Source organism: Scylla paramamosain, unplaced genomic scaffold, assembly GCF_035594125.1.
Source record: "Scylla paramamosain isolate STU-SP2022 unplaced genomic scaffold, ASM3559412v1 Contig34, whole genome shotgun sequence".
In the NCBI taxonomy this organism is placed as follows: domain Eukaryota; kingdom Metazoa; phylum Arthropoda; class Malacostraca; order Decapoda; family Portunidae; genus Scylla; species Scylla paramamosain.
In genome coordinates this window covers 465,001-485,999 of record NW_026973699.1, presented here as the reverse complement: position 1 = coordinate 485,999, position 20,999 = coordinate 465,001, and the positions used below count along the sequence as shown (strand labels likewise).

At 40.2% G+C, this 20,999-nt stretch overlaps 1 protein-coding gene across 9 annotated transcripts in view; it reads left to right on the top strand.

Moving 5' to 3' along the window:
* The first annotated feature begins 6,399 nt into the window (after positions 1 to 6,399).
* The window catches only part of LOC135097863 (uncharacterized), a 38,841-nt gene continuing 24,241 nt past the window's right edge, over positions 6,400 to 20,999 (top strand). For 4 of the 9 annotated variants that reach the window (XM_063999949.1, XM_063999942.1, XM_063999950.1 and 1 more), the window contains exons 1-3: positions 7,106 to 7,240; positions 9,801 to 9,962; positions 11,674 to 11,755. In XM_063999949.1, coding sequence (XP_063856019.1) covers positions 9,921 to 9,962; positions 11,674 to 11,755 — 124 coding nt within the window. In that variant the 5' untranslated portion in view covers positions 7,106 to 7,240; positions 9,801 to 9,920. Of the gene's footprint in view, positions 6,538 to 7,105; positions 7,241 to 7,356; positions 7,431 to 7,643; positions 7,865 to 8,697; positions 9,155 to 9,800; positions 9,963 to 11,673; positions 11,756 to 20,999 lie in introns of those variants that run through there. The other 5 variants (XM_063999946.1, XM_063999943.1, XM_063999944.1 and 2 more) reach the window with 5 other exon arrangements.

Sequence of the window (20,999 nt, the reverse complement as noted above, 5' to 3'; positions counted from 1 at the left end):
TCCACCGTCTTGGGACTAGAGGGAGAGTACTAGACTAGACTAGAGGGAGTACTGAATTACGCAAGGCTAGGGCAAAATTGAGCAAGTTTGTCGTGTTGGCTCTTAGTTTGGGTTTATATCTGACACCTTTGCTGTCTTGTGTTTACCCTGTGTCAGTCAGTCGCGTTGTTTTACTAAGCTTAGATTGTGGAAAGTCTTAAGAGTGTTTGCGAGTTCCGGTGTTCGTGTCAGGCAGCAGTTTGTGTAGATTTAAGGAAGGGAAGGTAGTGATGTAGGTTCGTGAGTGAAGAGTGGATGAGAGGGAAAGATGTGTGTGGTAGAGGAGTGTGGGGGAGTGGAATAAAGAGCTTTGAGAGGTGAGATGTAGCTTTGAGGATGATGGGATGGTTATACTAGTGAATACGTGTCCTCCCCCCTCTCTCTCTCTCTCTACCACCACCACCACCCTTAATAAGCTTAATATTCCCCACGGCTATAAAAGCTATTGGTAACATCATCGCCGCGCCGCTGTAATTAATGCTTGGGGGATTGAACCATCATCACGCTTATTGCCACCATCACCACCAGCACCACCACCCCTACCCCTCACTAGTGTTACAAGGAATAAAACACTGGAAGCAAATATGTGTTATAAGTCACTGGTTCTATTTCTCTCTCTGTTCTCCTCTTCCTGTGCTGTATTCCTTGCTTCACCTTACTTCTAATGTCTCAAGAAGCTGTCTGATGGTGTGTTGGTTAGTTCGAGAGAGAGAGAGAGAGAGAGAGAGAGAGAGAGAGAGAGAGAGGGGGGGCAAGGCAAAGTCTGCATAAATAGATAGAATTGAGATGGAAACAAAAGAGTGGAGTTTTCATCCTGTAATTGTATGACGAGAAACTAAAGAGATAAAGAGATTACTGACAGCAGAAATAGAATGTAAGGTAAAGGTATTCTGTAGAGGATAAACACAAGAAAATATACTTAGAGATAACAACATACGACCATAAGAAAGCAAGGGAAGCTACAGGAAGCCGTCATACCCACTCGTGGCAATCCCTCACAACAGACAATGTACTGATAGAAAGGAACAAAAATTTAAACAGTGATTGTCTGTCTATGAGATATGCGTCGCTCAAAAACAAACAAACAAAAAAAAAATCTACCTTTTTAATACTGGCAAACCAACACAACACAAGAAGCTGAAAAGAAAACGAAGGTAGAAAATAACATGAATTTTTGCCACATGAATGAAAGATGCTCACTCAAACGTAGAAATGAAAATACCTCAATATCTGCCTTCTGGGACACGAGAGAAGCCACAACACGCAGGCAAGGAGGGAGGGAGACAGGGAGAGGATGACAGAGGGAGACAGGGAGAGGTTAGGCGCGGTAGGATAAGAGAGTAGCGGCGAGGAGGCAAGAAGTGTTCTCATTGCCCCGCGAGTGTGCAGTCGGGAGGCGCCACCAGCCAGCCTCCCTCGCCAGGCGCTGTGTGTTCTCCTGCAGGGGCTCTGTGTGGCCAGGCACTGAGGGTACGACTGTAATGGCAGGATGTCTTATTGTTGTTGTTGTTGTTGTTGTTGTTGTTGTTGTTGTTGTTGTTGTTATCTTCTTTTTCCAACAAATACGATTCATACTCATTTTCTTCTTCTACTACTACTTCTTCTTCCATATCCTTTTCCTCCTCCTCCTCCTCCTCCTCCTCCTCCTCCTCTACCTCCCTCTTCGCTATCCTATATCTCACTTTAGATTAGATAGATTTATTTATCACAGGCTGCCTCGTAAACACACACACACACACACACACACACACACACACACACACAAACACACACACACACACACAAAGGAAGAGCTGCTATTTGTTCTTTAATAATGTTACTTCTCCTACTACTACTACTACTACTACTACTACTACCTAACATAAGCTAACCTACGTGCCGTCACCACAACCTCTTCTAATGCTAATGCCTCCTCTGGTCTGCCCCCGACACGTCCTCTCTATATTAAGACGCAGACGTGAGGGAAATGTGTGTGATAGACATCCGGTCCGTCTGTAGAATTATCACATTATTATGGTGTCAGAGAGAGAGAGAGAGAGAGAGAGAGAGAGAGAGAGAGAGAGAAATTAGAGTAGAGTTTTCTCTCTTGAAGGAAAAATTTGGTCCTTTCTGTATGTGTGTGTGTGTGTGTGTGTGTGTGTGTGTGTGTGTGTGTGTGTGTGTGTGTGTGTGTGTGTGTGTGTGTGTGTCTGTCGGTGTCAATGTCTCGCCTCAGTATCTCGAGGGAGGGAAACTGTTATCACTGAAAACTTGTGAAGGAGAGAGAGAGAGAGAGAGAGAGAGAGAGAGAGAGAGAGAGAGAGAGAGAGAGAGAGAGAGAGAGATAAAGGTGATAGAAAGAGAGGAACATCCCCAACAGGAAGGCATCTGGTAGAGGAGGAGGAGGAGAAGGAGGAGGAGAAAAAGTAAGGTGGAAAGGAAGAGGAAAAAGAGGGAGAAAAAAAAAAGGCTGAATAATACAGTAGAGAAGAAGAGAAGGAGGTGGTGGCGGTAGTGGTAGAGAGAGAGAGAGAGAGAGAGAGAGAGAGAGAGAGAGAGAGAGAGAGAGAGTTAACACAGATTGACTCTATTGACCAGTTGTTAGCACTACCTCAAGGAAAGGCAGTGTGATGTAACCTCTTCTCCCAGCCCCCCTACTCCTCTCCCTCCCGCCCCTTACTATTTCCCAACTCCTCACTGCTCCTAGATAAACGTCTCCTCCTCCTCCTCCTTCTCGTCGTCCTCTTCCTCCTCCTCCTCCTCCTCCTCCTTGTTTTTATTCTTGTTCTTCTTGTTTTTCTTGTTCTTTTTGTTTCTTGTTCTTGTTTTTTTCTTTTCTCGTTCGTGTTGCTTTGTTGTTATTGTTGTTGTTGTCTTCGTTGTTGTTGTTCTTCTTAGCCTTCGTCTTCGTCTTCGTCTTCTTAGCCGTCTTTATAGCCTTTATCTTCGTCTTCCCCATGGTCTCCTCTCCCCCCACGCCAGCACGACACCACATCCCTCCCATCAGTAGATCCATTTCAGAATTTAATCTCTCAGCAACAGATCTATTGTTATTTTTGCTCTTTTACTTATATATATATATATATATATATATATATATATATATATATATATATATATATATATATATATATATATATATATATATATATATATATATATATATATATATATATATATATATATATATATATATATATATTTTTTTTTTTTTTTTTTTTTTTTTTTTTTTTTTTCACTTACCAGTATTTTTGCATCCATTTATATTCCTTCTCCTCCTCCTCCGCCTCCTTCACCGCCGCTGCCGCCGCCTCCCACAGATGCCCTCGTTCTCCTCCTACAAGAAAAAACCGGAATCTGGAAGCGGAAATCCAATCCCTTGAGTCTGCCCTGAACACTATTAGCGGCGGCGGTAATATTCACAGCAGCTTGGGATGGCAGTAGCTGGAGGGAGGCAGAGAGAGAGAGAGAGAGAGAGAGAGAGAGAGAGAGAGAGAGAGAGAGAGAGAGAGAGAGAGAGAAATTGTCCTTATTCTGAACGCTTTCCTCTCTCATCTTGTCTATTTTCAAAGGCCACTGAAATGATTAGCTAGGTTCTCAAGAGTGTTTCTCCAGTTTCTGCTGTTAATGACGTAGAAATCTCATTAATTTGCCACTAGAACCGTAGAAATGCTGTTAGAAACTCGTGTAACATCAACTAGAGTCTTTTGAATGTAGTAGAGGCACGGTGCAGAAGTGTTTAAGAATACGATGGAAGGAGAGGGAAAGTGAGGCGAGGTATTGTGGTATGGTGGGTCTTCTCGTCTTAGATCTCAGAGGGGAGATGAGTGTTTTTGGTTTTTCTTTCTCCCCTCTTCACTTTGAGGAGGAAGGAGGGAAGGAAAGGAGATAGGGAAGGTGATGGGCGGAGTGAGACGAAACGGTGCTGTTGTCGTGGTGAGTGAAGTGTTTAGCGGTGTGGTGTTGAGTGTTGTGGCGGTGAAGGGAGCATGTAGTGTTTCTCTCTCTCTCTCTCTCTCTCTCTCTCTCTCTCTCTCTCTCTCTCTCTCTCTCTCTCTCTCTATTTATTGAATTCATAATTTAAATTCCTTTTCTTACGATATTTTGTCAGACTTAATTTTATATCTCATTCGCCGGAAAAGTAAACGCACACACACACACACACACACACACACACACACACACACACACACACACACACTTTTAAACCAAATACCTCCTTTTATACGAGTATACACGAGGAAAATCATGCGAACACCAATATCAAAGTAAGTGCACGCTATTTTACAGCTACACTTAGCATCCCGCTTGGCAGATCTCGCCTTGCATCGCCCTAAGTGGGAGGAAAAAGTAAGATTAATAAGAAACAGGTGGTAGAGAGAAGCTTAGCGGAGGCTGAGAGAAAGAGCGTTGAAGGGGAAGATACCAGCAGGAGTGAGGGAAGCAATAAGGAGCGTGAAATAAGGATGAAATAAACGGAACACTTTGCACAGAATGATTAATAGGAAAGATGTGCAAGAAAGCAGTGAAGGAATGAACAGATAGATAGATAGAGAGATAGATAGATAGATAGAAGAAAGATAAAATAACACAGAAGAAAGTGAAAATAACACAAATAGCAACACTGAAATGAGATAAAACACACAAAGCACCACTACACATTGTAAGAAAGAGCAAACTGATGTAACGAAATGAGAACAGGTAAATTGAGGTGGTGGTGGTGGTGGTGCTGGTGGAAGTGGCGATGCAGAGTTACAAGTATGAGGCAGGGAAGGGAAGGGGAAAAGGAAGGGGACTAGAAGGGAACTGGAAGGGGATGGAAGGGGCTGGAAGGGAAAGGCCGGATCCATTACGCTACGGAATGTTGCCAGGAAGGGGAAAATGTAAGATGGATGTAAGATAGTTGTGGGGAAAATATATATGAAGGGAAACCGTGAAGGGATAAAAAAAAAATATATATATATACATATATATATATATATATATATATATATATATATATATATATATATATATATATATATATATATATATATATATATATATATATATATATATATATATATATATATATATATATATATATATATATATATATATATATATATATATATATATATAAAGGAAATATTAGAACTAGTATGACGTCATTGGAGTGTAGAGTTTCTGAGAATGTAAAAAGGGAAATGAGAGGAAATTTTTACATAATGTGTCGCTATGAGGGGAGGTGAAACTCTCTCTCGGTGCGGGAATGTTGTGAGGGGAATGTGAGGGCGAAGATACGGGCGGAAGAGGGGAGAGTAGAGGCTTCGTTGTCCCTTGAGGGGATGCCAGGTGTGTTTGTGTTTGTGTGTGTGTGTGTGTGTGTGTGTGTGTGTGTGTGTGTGTGTGTGTGTGTGTGTGTGTGTGTGTGTAATAATAATAATAATAATAAACGGTTTATTCTTTAGGCAGTCAACACACTGAAAATGTACATTGGGGGTGGGGAAATACTTGACATTAATCCTAAAGGTAAGTCAAATCTAGAAGGGACTATTGATTGATGGCTCGCACCATGGTGGGAATCGCACTGAGTCTGTACCGGTCCGTACGTGGCGCCTTTAGGGGCGTTATCTTATTGTGGTGTCTGGTGGCACGGGTAGGGCGAGGCGCGTCAGGCGGCAGCATGTTTCTGAGACGTGTGTGTTTACTTTATGAATGTGTATCTTAGTTGAGTAATTACTGATGCATATATTATTACTGCTCTCTCTCTCTCTCTCTCTCTCTCTCTCTCTCTCTCTCTCTCTCTCTCTCTCTCTCTCTCTTCCTTTTCTTCCTTTCTTCCCTCCTCACTATCTTTCTTCTCTCCCTCATTCTTCCTTCATCACTCACCATCTTTCATCTTCCCTTCCTTCCCTCTCTTCTTTCCGTACACACACACACACACACACACACACACACACACACACACACAGAGAGAGAGAGAGAGAGAGAGAGAGAGAGAGAGAGAGAGAGAGAGAGAGAAAGAGAGCTCTTTTACTCAATATAGGAAAAGAAAACTATCCAACTGAATGTGTGTGTGTGTGTGTGTGTGTGTGTGTGTGGCGCAGGGCAGATCTCTCTCTCTCTCTCTCTCTCTCTCTCTCTCTCTCTCTCTTAAAATTGCTTTGGTTTCACTTCCCAGTGTACGAGTATGTTTTCAGTGTGTGTGTGTGTGTGTGTGTGTGTGTGTGTGTGTGTGTGTGTTGTTTTGATATACTGTTTTAGCGTGGGCTGGCAGGGCAGGTACTGAGGGAGGGAGTGTGTGTGTGTGTGTGTGTGTGTGATGTTTGCTTCTAGTTAAAACTCCCCCAGCTCTCAACTATCTGGGTCAGTGACTTTGTGTACAACACTTGAAAACAAACTCGCGCTCCGGCAATAGCTAACGAAGGCAAACTGAGGTGTATATTTATAATGTTGCTCCTCCGCTGGCGTCTGATGTGAAATACTTGAGGAAATGTGGTTCTGGGGTACGATTTTATTCCTTCAAAGTGTGTTCTGGTAAGATTTTATTCTTTATAAATGTGTTCCTGGTACACTTTTTTGTCTTATAGGTTTGGGTGAAAAACAAGTGGTTTTAATTTGTTATACTTGTTGATATATATATATATATATATATATATATATATATATATATATATATATATATATATATATATATATATATATATATATATATATATATATATATATATATATATATATATATATATATTGCATGGTATGGTTACAATGGTTTATTTAATTGTTAGTTCATTTAGAATTATCTACGATGTTGGCCTGAATACTTAGAGAGAGAGAGAGAGAGAGAGAGAGAGAGAGAGTCCCAGCTGATTTTAAATGGCCTTGAGTGAGGCGTTGCATGTAAGACAAAGGGAAAGAAAATAGTGATGGATTAATTCCAGTTTCAAAAAGAACTATAATTCATAGTTTTGAACCATTACTTAAAGATATGAAACACATAAGGATTGAGTCACTTCATAATTTAAATTTAATCGTTCATTTGACTTTGTTCTATTGAAGCTTTAGTCCCTTATTATTAACTCATCACATTATGTATTTGAAATTTTTTTATATATTCGTCAGTATAGTAGGAGGTGGATAGTTTTTGACCGATCCCGTGGGTATATTGTTTTTAAATATTCAATGAAAGACGTTTGGAGAACGTCAAACTTTCTTTGCCACAGAGAGAATGAGAGGACGGGTAAGAGCTGTTGCTGGTTATATAATCAATTTTATTTTTATTTTTATTTTTCATGTTTTAATAAGCTTGCTGTTGTCGTAGGTCGTAGTTATGGTAGATAAGACTTAGACTGATCGCCAGTCAGTTAGGGAGGGTGAAAGAAAACTGATTCTTGGCCAAAAAGAGATGACGTGGGAAGGAGCTGCTGCCGGTGATATAATTAATCTAAGTTTCAATGAGTTGTTGTCGTAGGTTACCACAATGATAGATAAGCGCTTGATAGTTTTGATAAGTATCCCTTGACAGGAAATATTTCAGGAACACTTGCTAATGTTATGAGAGGACAGAGTTGATCCACGCGGCCGTTCTCTCGTCATAACCAGAGATGATTAGTGTTATACGACTCTTATATACTTTGATGTTCATGTGTCAGTGCGTCATGTTGGTCATCTTGTTAAGTAGCTTGGGTAAAGCTGAGTGAGGAATGAGTCTGCAGCGTAGGATTACTGAGACTGACGTGGCTTGGTTGAAGCGAAGTGTGGTGTCCTCCGTGGTGTGCTGTGGTCAGGTGTTGTTTGATGTGTGCTTGTCGTGGTGGTGTGTGGTGTGGTGGTGTACTGAGGTATAGTGGGGCCGAGATCTGGTGTAAGTGTGGTGTGGTGTGACTAAGGTGTTGTGAGTTTATGTGTAGTGTGGCGTGAGGCCTAGACTTGCTTTAGGTTTGGTGTGGCTGAGGTATTGTGGGGTGTGGTACGTGGTGGTGTGACAGGTTGTGTGGTGTGTGGTGTGGTGTGACTGTTGTGTGGTTCGTGGTGTGACAGGTGAATGCAGATGAACAGCACAGTGCATTGACACACTCCCTGTAGTACATGAAATTTCACTAAACCTGTCATTATACTTCATGAGATTTATGAGTCCATCCTTTGAATGGCATTGTGTCCACTTATGCACCATTGTATTGCATGGGTGGAGTTTGTTAGCCTGATTGATCACACAGCATGGGAGGACAGAGGTGGGAGGGTAAGGCAAGGGAGGGGAGTAGAGGGGACAAGAGGAAGCTAAGCTAGGATGTGATTAGGGCATCTTGTATATACATATTTCCTTGGCCCTGCATCTCCTCTTATTTTTGGGGGGCTGTTACTGACAATAACTACATTATTCACTTAGGTGATGGCAGGAAAAATTTGTTGTGACGTGCATGACAGGGTAGGTTTGATTTAAGTCAAATTATTTAAGTTTATTTAAATTATAGTAAAAAATAATTATTTAAATCAAAATTAAATATACTGTATCCAAAATTATTGAAATGTTACATTGGGTCAAATATCTAATGATTTAAATTATATATATATATATATATATATATATATATATATATATATATATATATATATATATATATATATATATATATATATATAAATTTTTTTTTTTTTTTTTTTTTTTATTGTACTTTTATGTTTGATTGGAGTTCCACTTCTTTTTCTTTGTATTTATGTATAGTTACTTTAACCTAACAGATCTGATTAAGCTATGATTTTTATGTGAAAAACTCCTCTTGGGTAATGTATATTAAAGTACAGTTTCATTTAACATTGGCCAAGTTTGATACAAGAAAATGGCCTCATAAGACTGAAACAAATAATTACTGGAACAACCCCTAAACCCCTAAAGGACAGGAACATTCCTCATGGACACCCCTCCAACCTGGGCTGGTTTTGACAATTCAGTGAAAATAGGTCATGTTCCATCAATTTCTCAACTCTGCTTTGACCAACTACTTAACATGTAATAGCATCACACTTATCAATTCTTCCTCTTCAATCTTCTGCCACCGTGAACTTTGGAAAATTTGAAATTTGAAATTATAGGTCAACTATAGAAGCCACCTGCCTCTACATTGCATCAACTATAGACACCATCCACCCTATAAAGGTTAAACCAGTAAAGTGCCTGGAAGGCGATTGACGAGCGAAGCTGTCAGTAATGAAACAGTGGAAGCACCCTGCAGATTGTGCACTTGACTAATATTCAGATCACTCTAGCAAAAAACATTGCAAGAGTCGAATGGTTGTGCTATGTACTGTTGGATAGGAAATTTCATTTTGTGTTTATTGGTGTCCACTTTTGTTGAGACAAACAAAAGTTGATGAAAACCTGCAAAAACTGAAGTTTGGTTTACAAAATCCCAATTTTGACACTCTTCTACTTTTTACAAGTTACCCTTTGACTTCAGCCAATAGAAGAGATGAAAGCTATATCATATAAAATTGATAGAGTTGTGCTGTCATGTGGTGCAAATTTTGTTACAATCGGCTATGTTGTTGAAGAGATATTAGTGTTTGAAGAGTGTTATAGTTGAGCTGGGCTGGATCAGGCAGCTCAAAATGAAACAACAATCTCCTTAGAAAACTTTGCTTTGCCTGTAATAAAAGAATTGATTTATATAAAAAATCTGATGTAAATCAAGTAAATAGATTTTTTATTTTATTTGTTTTAAATCATGATTTTATTCAACTCTTGTACAAATATGTTTTGTTACTTTTGTTATGTTAGTTTTAATTGCAATGTTGCTTTCAAGGGACAAGAATGTACAGCAAGAACTTGCAGAACTCGGACAGAAGTGAATTACTGGATCTGAACACCTGAGTAGGTAAAGAAGCACAGCTGCACAAGCAAAGAAGAAACACTACTACCATGAATGCCCAAGACTTGTATGACAATGTGCTGCAGGGAAGAGAGTGTAAGTCATTTCAGTTCAGTGATGATAACTTCTCACCCAAGTCTAACCTGGCTGTGTCCCCACACTACACCACCCTCTCTGGCACTCCATGCCGATGACTCTCACTCTCCTCCAGTACTTGTGACACGCCTCGGTCCAGCCTCTTTGACTCAACTGAATTTTCAATCAGCTTATCGCCAGACAACCATGGTTCCAACTGTGGGCACATTTATCCCATAGAACGATCACATTCAGAAATGGGTGCCAGTACTGTGGAGACCAAACTCAGGAAACTGGATCCACTCAGGTCATCCTCTGACCCAGAGATGAATTGTTGCCACTCGGAAACTCATGTCTCTATAATGAAGGCTTTAAACAAAAGTTATAAACGTGAAGAGAATCTCACTGGTGACTTCTCCAAGGCTCTGTTGCTTCCTATCCTTGAGATTGGGAAACACCCAGACCTTCAGTCTATAAGTGTTCATACTCTAGCTGATGTTATTAAGGGCAAGTACAATGATAAACTTGCCTCCTGCAGAATTATTGACTGTAGGTACCCGTATGAATATGACGGAGGGCACATAAAGGGGGCAGAATTGTGGCACTTGCCAGAGTTAGTGACTCAGAACCCGAGAGCTAAGAAAGGTGTTTCACTTATGCCACTATAAGGCCTTCCTTGAGCTTATTTCATTATTTTCCCTATATCATTCTCTCCATCTTATGTTCTACAGTCCCTCCTTTCTAATGCATGAGACTTGCATTGCTCAAACTAAACTTTTTATTGGGCTTATTAGAAATTAGGTCATTTATTGTTTAATTGTGTTATTTTACTGAGGATGTTTAATATTTTCATGTCATTCATCCATTAACAAACCTTTTTATTGGCTTTATTAGAGATTAGGTAATTTATTTTATTTAATTGTGTTATTTGACTGAGGTTTTTTAATATGTTCATGTCCTTCATTCCTTCCTGTCAAATTCATTAACCTTGCAATGTTCAGACAACACTTGTATAGTGTGAATACTTTGGTATTTTTTGTTTTGTTTTACTGAGATTGTTTAATATTTTTATATCATCCACAAATTCACAAAACTTGCAATACTTAAACAAAACCTCTAATCTCTGGATTGGAGATTGGAGGCATTCTGTTCTGTCTTACTGTGTTCTGTTTTACTTATATAATCTGTGGATTGGAGATCAGGCATTCTGTTCTGTCTTACTGTGTTCTGTTTTACTTATATAATCTGTGGATTGGAGATCAGGCATTCTGTTCTGTCTAACTGTGTTGTTTTACTTATATAATCTGTGGATTGGAGATCAGGCATTCTGTTCTGTCTTACTGTGTTGTGTTTTACTTATATAATCTGTGGATTGGAGATCAGGCATTCTGTTCTGTCTTACTGTGTTCTGTTTTACTTATATAATCTGTGGATTGGAGATCAGGCATTCTGTTCTGTCTTACTGTGTTCTGTTTTACTTATATAATCTGTGGATTGGAGATCAGGCATTCTGTTCTGTCTTACTGTGTTGTTTTATTTATTTAATCTATGGATTAGAGATCAGGCATTCTATTCTGTCTTACTGTGTTCTGTTTTACTTATTTTCATATGTCCTGTCAAATTTGTGAGACTCACAATACTCAAACAAAATTTGCAATGTGTGGATTGCAGATTAGGTATTTTATTCTGTTTCATTGTGTTCTGTTTCACTAAGATTATTTAATATTTTCAGCCCAAGAGTGACACCACCATTGATGAGACACCCGAGGACAACCTCTGGCTACAACTGGGCTTTACTGTGGACTCTGAGACAGGTAAGCTTTGGGGATCATTAGCTTTAGTCATCAATACTTAATTAGCATTGGTGAAAACTAGTGTGCATTCTTTCATTTATTTTTAAGAGGTGGCCATTTCTGTGATAGTGGTGCCTTAAGCTGACTAATGTTCTTTTATGTAGAGAGACAAGAATATGATGTACTATCTAACAATTTAATATTGTCTTAGCTAAGTAAATGCTCACAATTGGCCAGTTATAAAGACCTGGCCATTTCTGCAACAGTAGCATCTCATGTTGACTGAAGTTTTACCATCTTAGAGAGAGAAAAAAAAAAGGATGCATTCATTGTGTAGCTATTCATATATTAGCTGACACTGTGCCTCCATGATAAAGTGGGTCGTGTGCTTGACTACGAATCTGTGGGCCCTGATTTGAATCTGGGCTGGGGCAGTTGATGCATAGTTCACCCATTTGTCATCCTTTGGATTGGTTGGTAAAGACTACCTGGGGAAGCATGGGGAAGGTAAACTATGGAAATTTGAATATCCCTTACCTCTGTGTCCTTGGGTAAGGGATATAATCCATCTCAGTTTCAGTGGTGTACACAGAGATGAGGTCATGTGCAGCTATAACTTGTGCTCCCAATTTTACCTTGACCTCAAATGTATGCTCATGAATGCCTGTTTATGTCTGTGATGCACAGTTGCAGGGTCTTTTAATCAGAATGAGTATGGTATGGTCTCGTGGAATGTCAGTTCACCTATTAATGCTTAGATTTCTTCATAAATACCTCTTCTAGTGTCTCAGGCACATTGACAATCTGCTGAAGATATTGGTAATGCTCCATACTCTTGGATATCTTGGTGTTGAAGGTTTGGATCAAGGCATAAGCTAGCTAACTCTCTCTCTCTCTCTCTCTCTCTCTCTCTCTCTCTCTCTCTCTCTCTCTCTCTCTCTCTCTCTCTCTCTCTCTCTCTCTCTCTCTCTCTCTCTCTCTCTCTCTCTCTCTCTCTCTCACTTTCATTAATGATTCATGATTCAGAGTCCTGCAGAAAGAGTGAAGTCTGTGCTGCTTGGCAGATGCAGATGACAAGGTTGATCTTAACTTAGTATTTTGGAAAGGGAGGATTGGCTTGGTTTGATGCTGAAATTGGCTGCTCCTGGCTTGTTCCTTCTGATAGAATGAGCCAATTTCAAGTCTGGTACTCCTTCCATCACTACATTAAAATCTACTTCCTCATTCTCTTCTTTGCTTTCTCATGGTGAACTGCTGGAGACATTTGATTCTCCTTTGTTGTAAGGAGAGCTGTAGCCTCTGTATGGGAGACATTAAAGAAAGTATCCACTTTCAGTGGCTTCATATCCATAGTCTGAGTGTAACATTCTGGAGTGGTATGTGGTGAAAAGATCCTTCTCTTGATCTGATCCTTAATGCAGCATCTCTGTTTGTGCATTCATGACAGTTCTCCATTCATCACTAATAAACATGACCTCTTCTTTGTTTCACAGATATCCCTCTTACATATGATGCTCTTCACACCATCTGTCCATTTCATTTCTGGTTCTCTTCTCAGCCTTACACCTCACACATCCTCACCACTTAGCCCTGTTCTTCCTCTCAGCATGCCCAAACCATTAGTGATAGGAGGTATAAAGCCCCTCAAATTGTTTGGGACTGGAATTGCTTATGGTCCTGATGTCCAAGGCACTGCACTTTATACCTCATGGTAGAAATATTTGTCCCACCTTCAGATATATTTTTCAAGTGTTTTTCTGATGCTCCAAAGGGAAGGCATGTTATTGTCATTACACTTTCTGCTCTACTCAGTCAGCCTATTCTCTTTCCACACCAGTTATCCTTCACACTTCATTGTTCACAACTGACTCATTATTCAATCCTTATGTGTTACTCCAGACATACTCTTCAGATATCTCATCTCAATGACATTCATTTTCCCTCTCTCCTTGGTTTCCGAGTGTCATGTTTCAGTTTCATTAAATATAGTCACCACTAATACCCCATCCTAAAAGTTTTCTTTGCATTTATTGGAGGTAAAATACATCCATATATATATACAGTTTTCAGTCTTCCCCACACCTTTCTTGCATCATTCATTCTAATTTTCATTCATGCACATATTCTTCCATCCACAGCAACTTACAAACCTAAGCTGCTTAAAACAGGCTACTTCATATGGTCTTAATCACCTATATCTTCCCACCTGGTTGGCATCCTCCTTGAAGATGGTAGCCAGGTCAAGACACATACAGGATGCCTTGTCTTATTGTAGAAACAAAAATTCTGAAGAGAAATTTCCTCTCCTTTAACTGCACCCCTCTCAGTTACCTTTTCTAAAAGAAGCAGTATTTTTTTCAAGGTAGCTGTTAAGTGTACAGTGAGGCTGTATCTTCCTGCCACAGAAGGGAATCTTGACTATAACCAACAGAAATGAGCAGATGACATGATCGGGTTTTGCACAACAATGCACAATGAGGTTGCTGCTTTATGTGTCTTCCTACCACAGAAGGGAATCTTGACTATAACTAATGGAAATGAGCAGATGAAATGATTGGGTTTAGCACAGCAGTGCACAATGAGGTTGCTGCTTCATTATGATGGCACACTTTGCCTTATGATTACTAGTTATCTCCATATATATTATATGAATGTGAAATAGCCAGAACTTCAGCCAGCTTGAAGTACAGTTCCCTCTACTTCCATGTTCATCACTTAGCATTGCCAGTGTGTGAATTGTCTGCTGTGAACCACTGCACCTGATTCGACTTACATCCAAGACACGTTCCACTCGTTATGAGTAAGAGGGAGGGTGATGGAGGGATTGATGAGATTTGTCTGAGGTATGAGTGAAAGCAGGTGGTTCACAACATTGGCAGTGCTAAGTGATGAACATGGAAGTGGAGGGGACTGTACTGATTTGAAAATTATATGAAATTTCATGCACAGTGTTATCTCATAAGGAAACAGTATTGTACTTCACTCTAGCAGCATTGCATTTGCCTCATATGCCCCACCACTAAGTCATCCTTGGTAACCTGCCAGGAGGAGGAAGTAGACACCTGCCGAAACGATAATTACTCCCAGTGAGGTCTAAAGCACTGTTCAGGGGGTGCTGTGAACTTATCATTAAACCCAGCTGTGACCTCACTGAATGTTTCCCTTTGTGTCTCACAACACAAGGGGGCAGTCACAGCCTGTCCTCTAAAGACAACTCTCTTCCTCCACACAAAACTACAAGCACCTAATAACACACACACCCTTCACTCAAAAATTTTAAAATCATGGCGACTCCTACACCAGCCTCGGAGTCCCCATCTGGGGAGGGGACCATAAATGTCCCCAGGTCGGACTGCCTTTCTGTCGACGACCCTAAGTGTCTTGACACCCCCCTCAACTTTTTCTTCATTAACTTCTGCAACATTCGCGGTCTAAGATCTAATTTTCAATCTGTAGAACACACCCTCTCCTCTTCTAAACCTCATCTTCTTTTCCTCACTGAAACTCAGGTGTCTGAGGCAACTGACAGTAGCCCCTTTTCTGTTCCCTCCTACTTTCTCTATCCTCATTTTCAATCCAAAGCTGGATGCTGCATTTATGTGCGCAATGACTTAACCTGCTCTCGTGCCCATGCTCTTGAATCTTCCGAGTTTTCCACCATCTGGCTACGACTACAGAGTCATTCTCATACTAAATTTATCTGTGCTGTATACCTCTCTCCTAACTCCTCTGATTATAAGAAATTCTTTGACTACTTAACTTCCAAAGTGGAGCACATTCTGACCCTCTTCCCTTTTGCAGAGATCTCCATTCTTGGAGACTTCAATGTTCACCACCAGCTTTGGCTTTCCTCTCCCTTCACTGACCATCCTGGTGAACTAGCCTACAACTTTGCTATCCTCCATGACCTAGAGCAATTGGTGCAACACCCTACTCGTATTCCTGACCGTCTTGGAGATACGCCCAACATTCTTGACCTTTTCCTGACCTCTAATCCTTCTGCTTATGCTGTCACCCTTTCTTCTCCGTTGGGCTCCTCCGATCACAATCTCATATCTTTATCTTGTCCTATCACTCCAATCCCTCCTCAGGATCCCCCTAAGCGAAGGTGCCTCTGGCGTTTTGCCTCTGCTAGTTGGGGGGACCTGAGGAGGTATTTTGCTGATTTTCCTTGGAATGACTACTGCTTCCGTGTCAGAGACCCATCTTTGTGTGCTGAGCTCATAACAGAGGTGATAGTGTCTGGCATGGAGGCGTACATTCCTCACTCTTTTTCTCGTCCTAAACCTTCTAAACCTTGGTTTAACACAGCTTGTTCTCGTGCTATACATGATAGAGAGGTGGCCCACAAAAGGTACTTAAGCCTTCCATCACCAGAATCTCATGCACTTTATATTTCTGCCCAGAACCATGCCAAGTCTGTTCTCCAACTAGCCAAAAACTCCTTCATTAACAGAAAATGTCAAAACCTTTCAAGATCTAACTCCCCTCGTGATTTCTGGCATCTAGCCAAAAATATCTCCAATAACTTTGCTTCTTCTTCTTTCCCTCCTCTACTTCAGCCAGATGGCACCACTGCTATCACATCTATTTCTAAAGCTGAACTCTTTGCTCAAACCTTTGCTAAAAACTCTACCTTGGACGATTCTGGGCTTGTTCCTCCCTCTCCTCCACCCTCTGACTACTTCATGCTACCTATTAAAATTCTTCGCAATGATGTTTTCCATGCCCTTGCTGGCCTAAACCCTCGGAAGGCTTATGGACCTGATGGGGTCCCTCCTATTGTTCTCCGAAACTGTGCCTCCGTGCTTGCACCTTGCCTAGTCAAACTCTTTCAGCTCTGTCTGTCAACATCTACCTTTCCTTCTTGCTGGAAGTTTGCCTACATTCAACCTGTTCCTAAAAAGGGTGACTGCTCTAATCCCTCAAACTACCGTCCTATTGCTTTAATTTCCTGCTTATCTAAAGTTTTTGAATCTATCCTCAACAGGAAGATTCTTAAACATCTATCACTTCACAACCTTCTATCTGATCGCCAGTATGGGTTCCGTCAAGGCCGCTCTACTGGTGATCTTCTGGCTTTCCTTACTGAGTCTTGGTCATCCTCTTTTAGAGACTTTGGTGAAACTTTTGCTGTTGCCTTGGACATATCAAAAGCCTTTGATAGAGTTTGGCACAAAGCTTTGATTTCCAAACTACCCTCTTACGGTTTCTATCCTTCTCTCTGTAATTTCATCTCAAGTTTCCTTTCTGACCGTTCTATTGCTGCTGTGGTAGACGGTCACTGTTCTTCTCCTAAATCTATTAACAGTGGTGTTCCTCAGGGTTCTGTCCTGTCACCCACTCTCTTCTTATTATTCATTAATGATCTTCTAAACCAAACTTCTTGTCCTATCCACTCCTACGCTGATGATACCACCCTGCACTTTTTCACGTCTTTTCATAGACATCCAACCTTTCAGGAGGTAAACATATAACGCAGGGAAGCCACAGAACGCCTGACTTCTGATCTTTCTAAAATTTCTGATTGGGGCAGAGCAAACTTGGTATTGTTCAATGCCTCAAAAACTCAATTCCTCCATCTATCAACTCGACACAACCTTCCAGACAACTATCCCCTCTTCTTCAATGACACTCAACTGTCCCCCTCTTCTACACTGAACATCCTCGGTCTGTCTTTTACTTATAATCTGAACTGGAAACTTCACATCTCATCTCTAGCTAAAACAGCTTCTATGAAGTTAGGTGTTCTGAGACGTCTCCGCCAGTTTTTCTCACCCCCTCAGCTGCTAACTCTGTACAAAGGCCTTATCCGTCCATGTATGGAGTATGCTTCACATGTCTGGGGGGGTTCCACTCATACTGCTCTTCTAGACAGGGTGGAATCAAAAGCTTTTCGTCTCATCAACTCCTCTCCTCTAACTGACTGTCTTCAGCCTCTCTCTCACCGCCGCAATGTTGCATCTCTAGCTGTCTTCTACCGCTATTTTCATGCTCACTGCTCTTTTGATCTTGCTAACTGCATGCCTCCCCTCCTTCCGCGGCCTCGCTGCACAAGACTTTCTTCTTTCTCTCACCCCTATTCTGTCCACCTCTCTAACGCAAGAGTTAACCAGTATTCTCAATCATTCATCCCTTTCTCTGGTAAACTCTGGAACTCCCTGCCTGCTTCTGTATTTCCACCTTCCTATGTCTTGAATTCCTTCAAGAGGGAGGTTTCAAGACACTTATCCACCAATTTTTGACCACTGCTTTGACCCTTTTATGGGACTGGCATTTTAGTGGGCATTTTTTTTTTATTAGATTTTTGTTGCCCTTGGCCAGTATCCTTCCTACATAAAAAAAAAAAAAACCTTGGTAACCTGTAAGATATTAACCACCCGTCACTGTGGATTAGCCAGCACGTCTTGCTGGTAGAGAATGCGTAAACTGATCAGTGAGTGGAAGCATCAGTCAGTGGCAGTGTTACCATGTTCAATCACCTGCTCTTGGCAGAATCATTGTGACAGCATTGGTGAAACAGAGCATAATAAGGTTAGGAAAGTAGGTTAGGAAAGACTAAGATTTACTGGCTAAAACACGAGGAAATTAATGCTTGTGGATGTAAAAATAAGTATGTTTGGAGGTGCTCAGTCTTGGCTACCTTAAGGGAGACATCAGCCTGATATAGAGATAGATAGGAAGGAAAATATATTTGTTATCTAAGACTAAGATGCAGAATAAGATATGGGAGAATGCTTGTGTGTGCAATTGTAAATATGTTTATAAACATGGTGTTGCTTTTTTTTTCTTTTTTTTTTCTTTTTTTTTTTTTAAGGAGGATCTAAACTTGATATATAGGTAGATAGAAAGGACAAAGCCAATTTTGATTTTTCATTTCAGTATGTTCATGAGTGCAGTTTATTTAATAAAAAGGAGATTCTTATCTGCCTTATCTCAGGGTGATAGAAATGACAGAGCCATTCTGACTTGTCTGCATAGTACATACATAAGTACATATGATCAAATAGAATATGATTTATCTCCTTATTGCAGGAGTCTTTGTTAACTCATATACAGAACGGTTCATATGTTTTGTCCTTTCCTCCTCGTTAATCTCAGCTTTATTTCTCACCACCTCTCAGTCCCTGGCTTCACTCTGCTACCTGTCCCTCACTGTGCTATGTCCAGGTGGTGTGGGATAAGCAGTTTCATTATACAATGACTCATTACTGTCTTGTCACTGGCTGGTATAAGGAAGGAAATGCACATAAAAATTTTGAATATGGAAAGAAAGGAAGAAAAAAAACTATGGCCATATAATAAGTACTCTACCAGTAAATGATAATGTAGCTGGAATAGGTTATTAAGGTTGAGATTATTTGAACCTTGGATCATCTATCATTATTTCATGAGCTTGAGGACAAAGGTGAGACTATCACCTTTGTGCAGCTGACCACGATTATTAGTGTACACTGAAGTCTTGTATCACCTGTTGTGGTAACTGAGAGAGAGAGAGAGAGAGAGAGAGAGAGAGAGAGAGAGAGAGAGAGAGAGAGAGAGAGAGAGAGAGAGAGAGAGAGAGAGATTACAATCACAGAAAATACTTCAGTGTATCAGGAAAGATTTCAGTGTTCAAAAACACAGCACTAGCATATGATATATAATGCCACATACATAAAATACAAAAATATATAGTACTATATATTAAAGGTGCAGGGCTGTGAATCCTGAGGGGTGGAGAGGGTGTGGTGTGTTGTAGTGTTAATAAACAGGCATTGTGGAGGGTGCTGTGGGTGACAATAGGAGCTGCCACTCCTCAGGTGGAGACAGCAGCAGCAGCTGCCTAGCCCATCCAGGGATTGGCCCTTTGTGTTACCTTTGTCCACCACCACCACACCACAAATTCCATAGCAAGTTTTTAAAATGTTCATGTTTTTTATAATAAGTTCACAGATGCCATGCATTGTTAAAACAGAATAATGGTGATGCTATTTAACAAAAACTAGTACATCTAAATATTTTAATAATGCAGACTCAGTATAGCATGGATAGATGGACAAAATGGGTCTTGGGATAGTTATATGTAAGGTTCATAACTGTATGGATATATAAATTCATTTTCTTTTTAATTGTTCTTTAATATTAAATGAAAATAATAAATACAGAGTAGTTATAGTTTGTCAAGAAATTAATAAGGCAGGTATGTTGCTAAGGAATTAGAGTTAGCAAACGTATGCAACATTAAGTGTAGCATAAGTGGTTTTCTGGAGGGAGTGACAGGTGATAAATGAAGGACTCTTAGATAATGAATTTCAATAAGGACTTCCATTTGGCCGCTGTAAAAGGGGTCACAGAAAAAAAATCCAGGAGGTTCAATACTTGATTAAAGTGAGTTTGATAACCTGACTTCACTGAGATTAATGGTTAGCAGGTTATTAACTTGTAGCCAGGATGGACTCTTAGACTCCCCCCCCCATCACAGCAGGTCTCCAGGGCTATTTTATCTCACTTGGCTTGACCTTCAGCATTTCACCATGTGCAGTATTACAGTACATTGATGAAATACTCAGAATGGGAGAGGAGTCCTTTTCTTGTACAGTGAAGCTAAATATTGCATTGCATTTACACACAGCTAGATGAAGGGAGGACAGCAACAGCATATCTATTGGCCCTTATCAGGCTGTTTGTGATAAGCTACAGATGTTATCTAATAAAAATGAAAGACATTTAATAGTAAAAACTTCATACTATATCAAGTTCTTTCTTATATATTCTTTTTAACATTTTTTATTGCTATCACAAGTAATATTGCTTTAGCTGTACATGGAGTCATTAGTAAAGAGATGCTTAACCATTGTACCTCCAGTAGAGATATACAAGATTGTTGTTAAGTTGTAGTTACCAATTAAGGTGCTTGAGTGTGAGGGAAAGGGATAAAGGGGATATGGCCATGAAAGGAAGGAATGCAGGGATGAGAATACATTAAGGCTCTTCTCCCATTGCTATTTCCAGAGGATGTTTCTAAGGAATAGGCGTCAGGTCTGGACAGATAGATAGATAGATAGATAGATATTTAAATAGATGTAGCTGTAAACCTAAGTTACAGATTTAATCCAGCTAAGAATATGAGGATTATTAAAAGGATGCCATTTATTGAAACATATTTCCATTATCAGCATCTTTTCTCTCTATAATGGGAATGCACCATTGTTTCCAGTGTGGCTGGATTACCATGTACCTCTTTCAATACATTACCCATATTGAGGCAGCTGCTGTCCTGAGA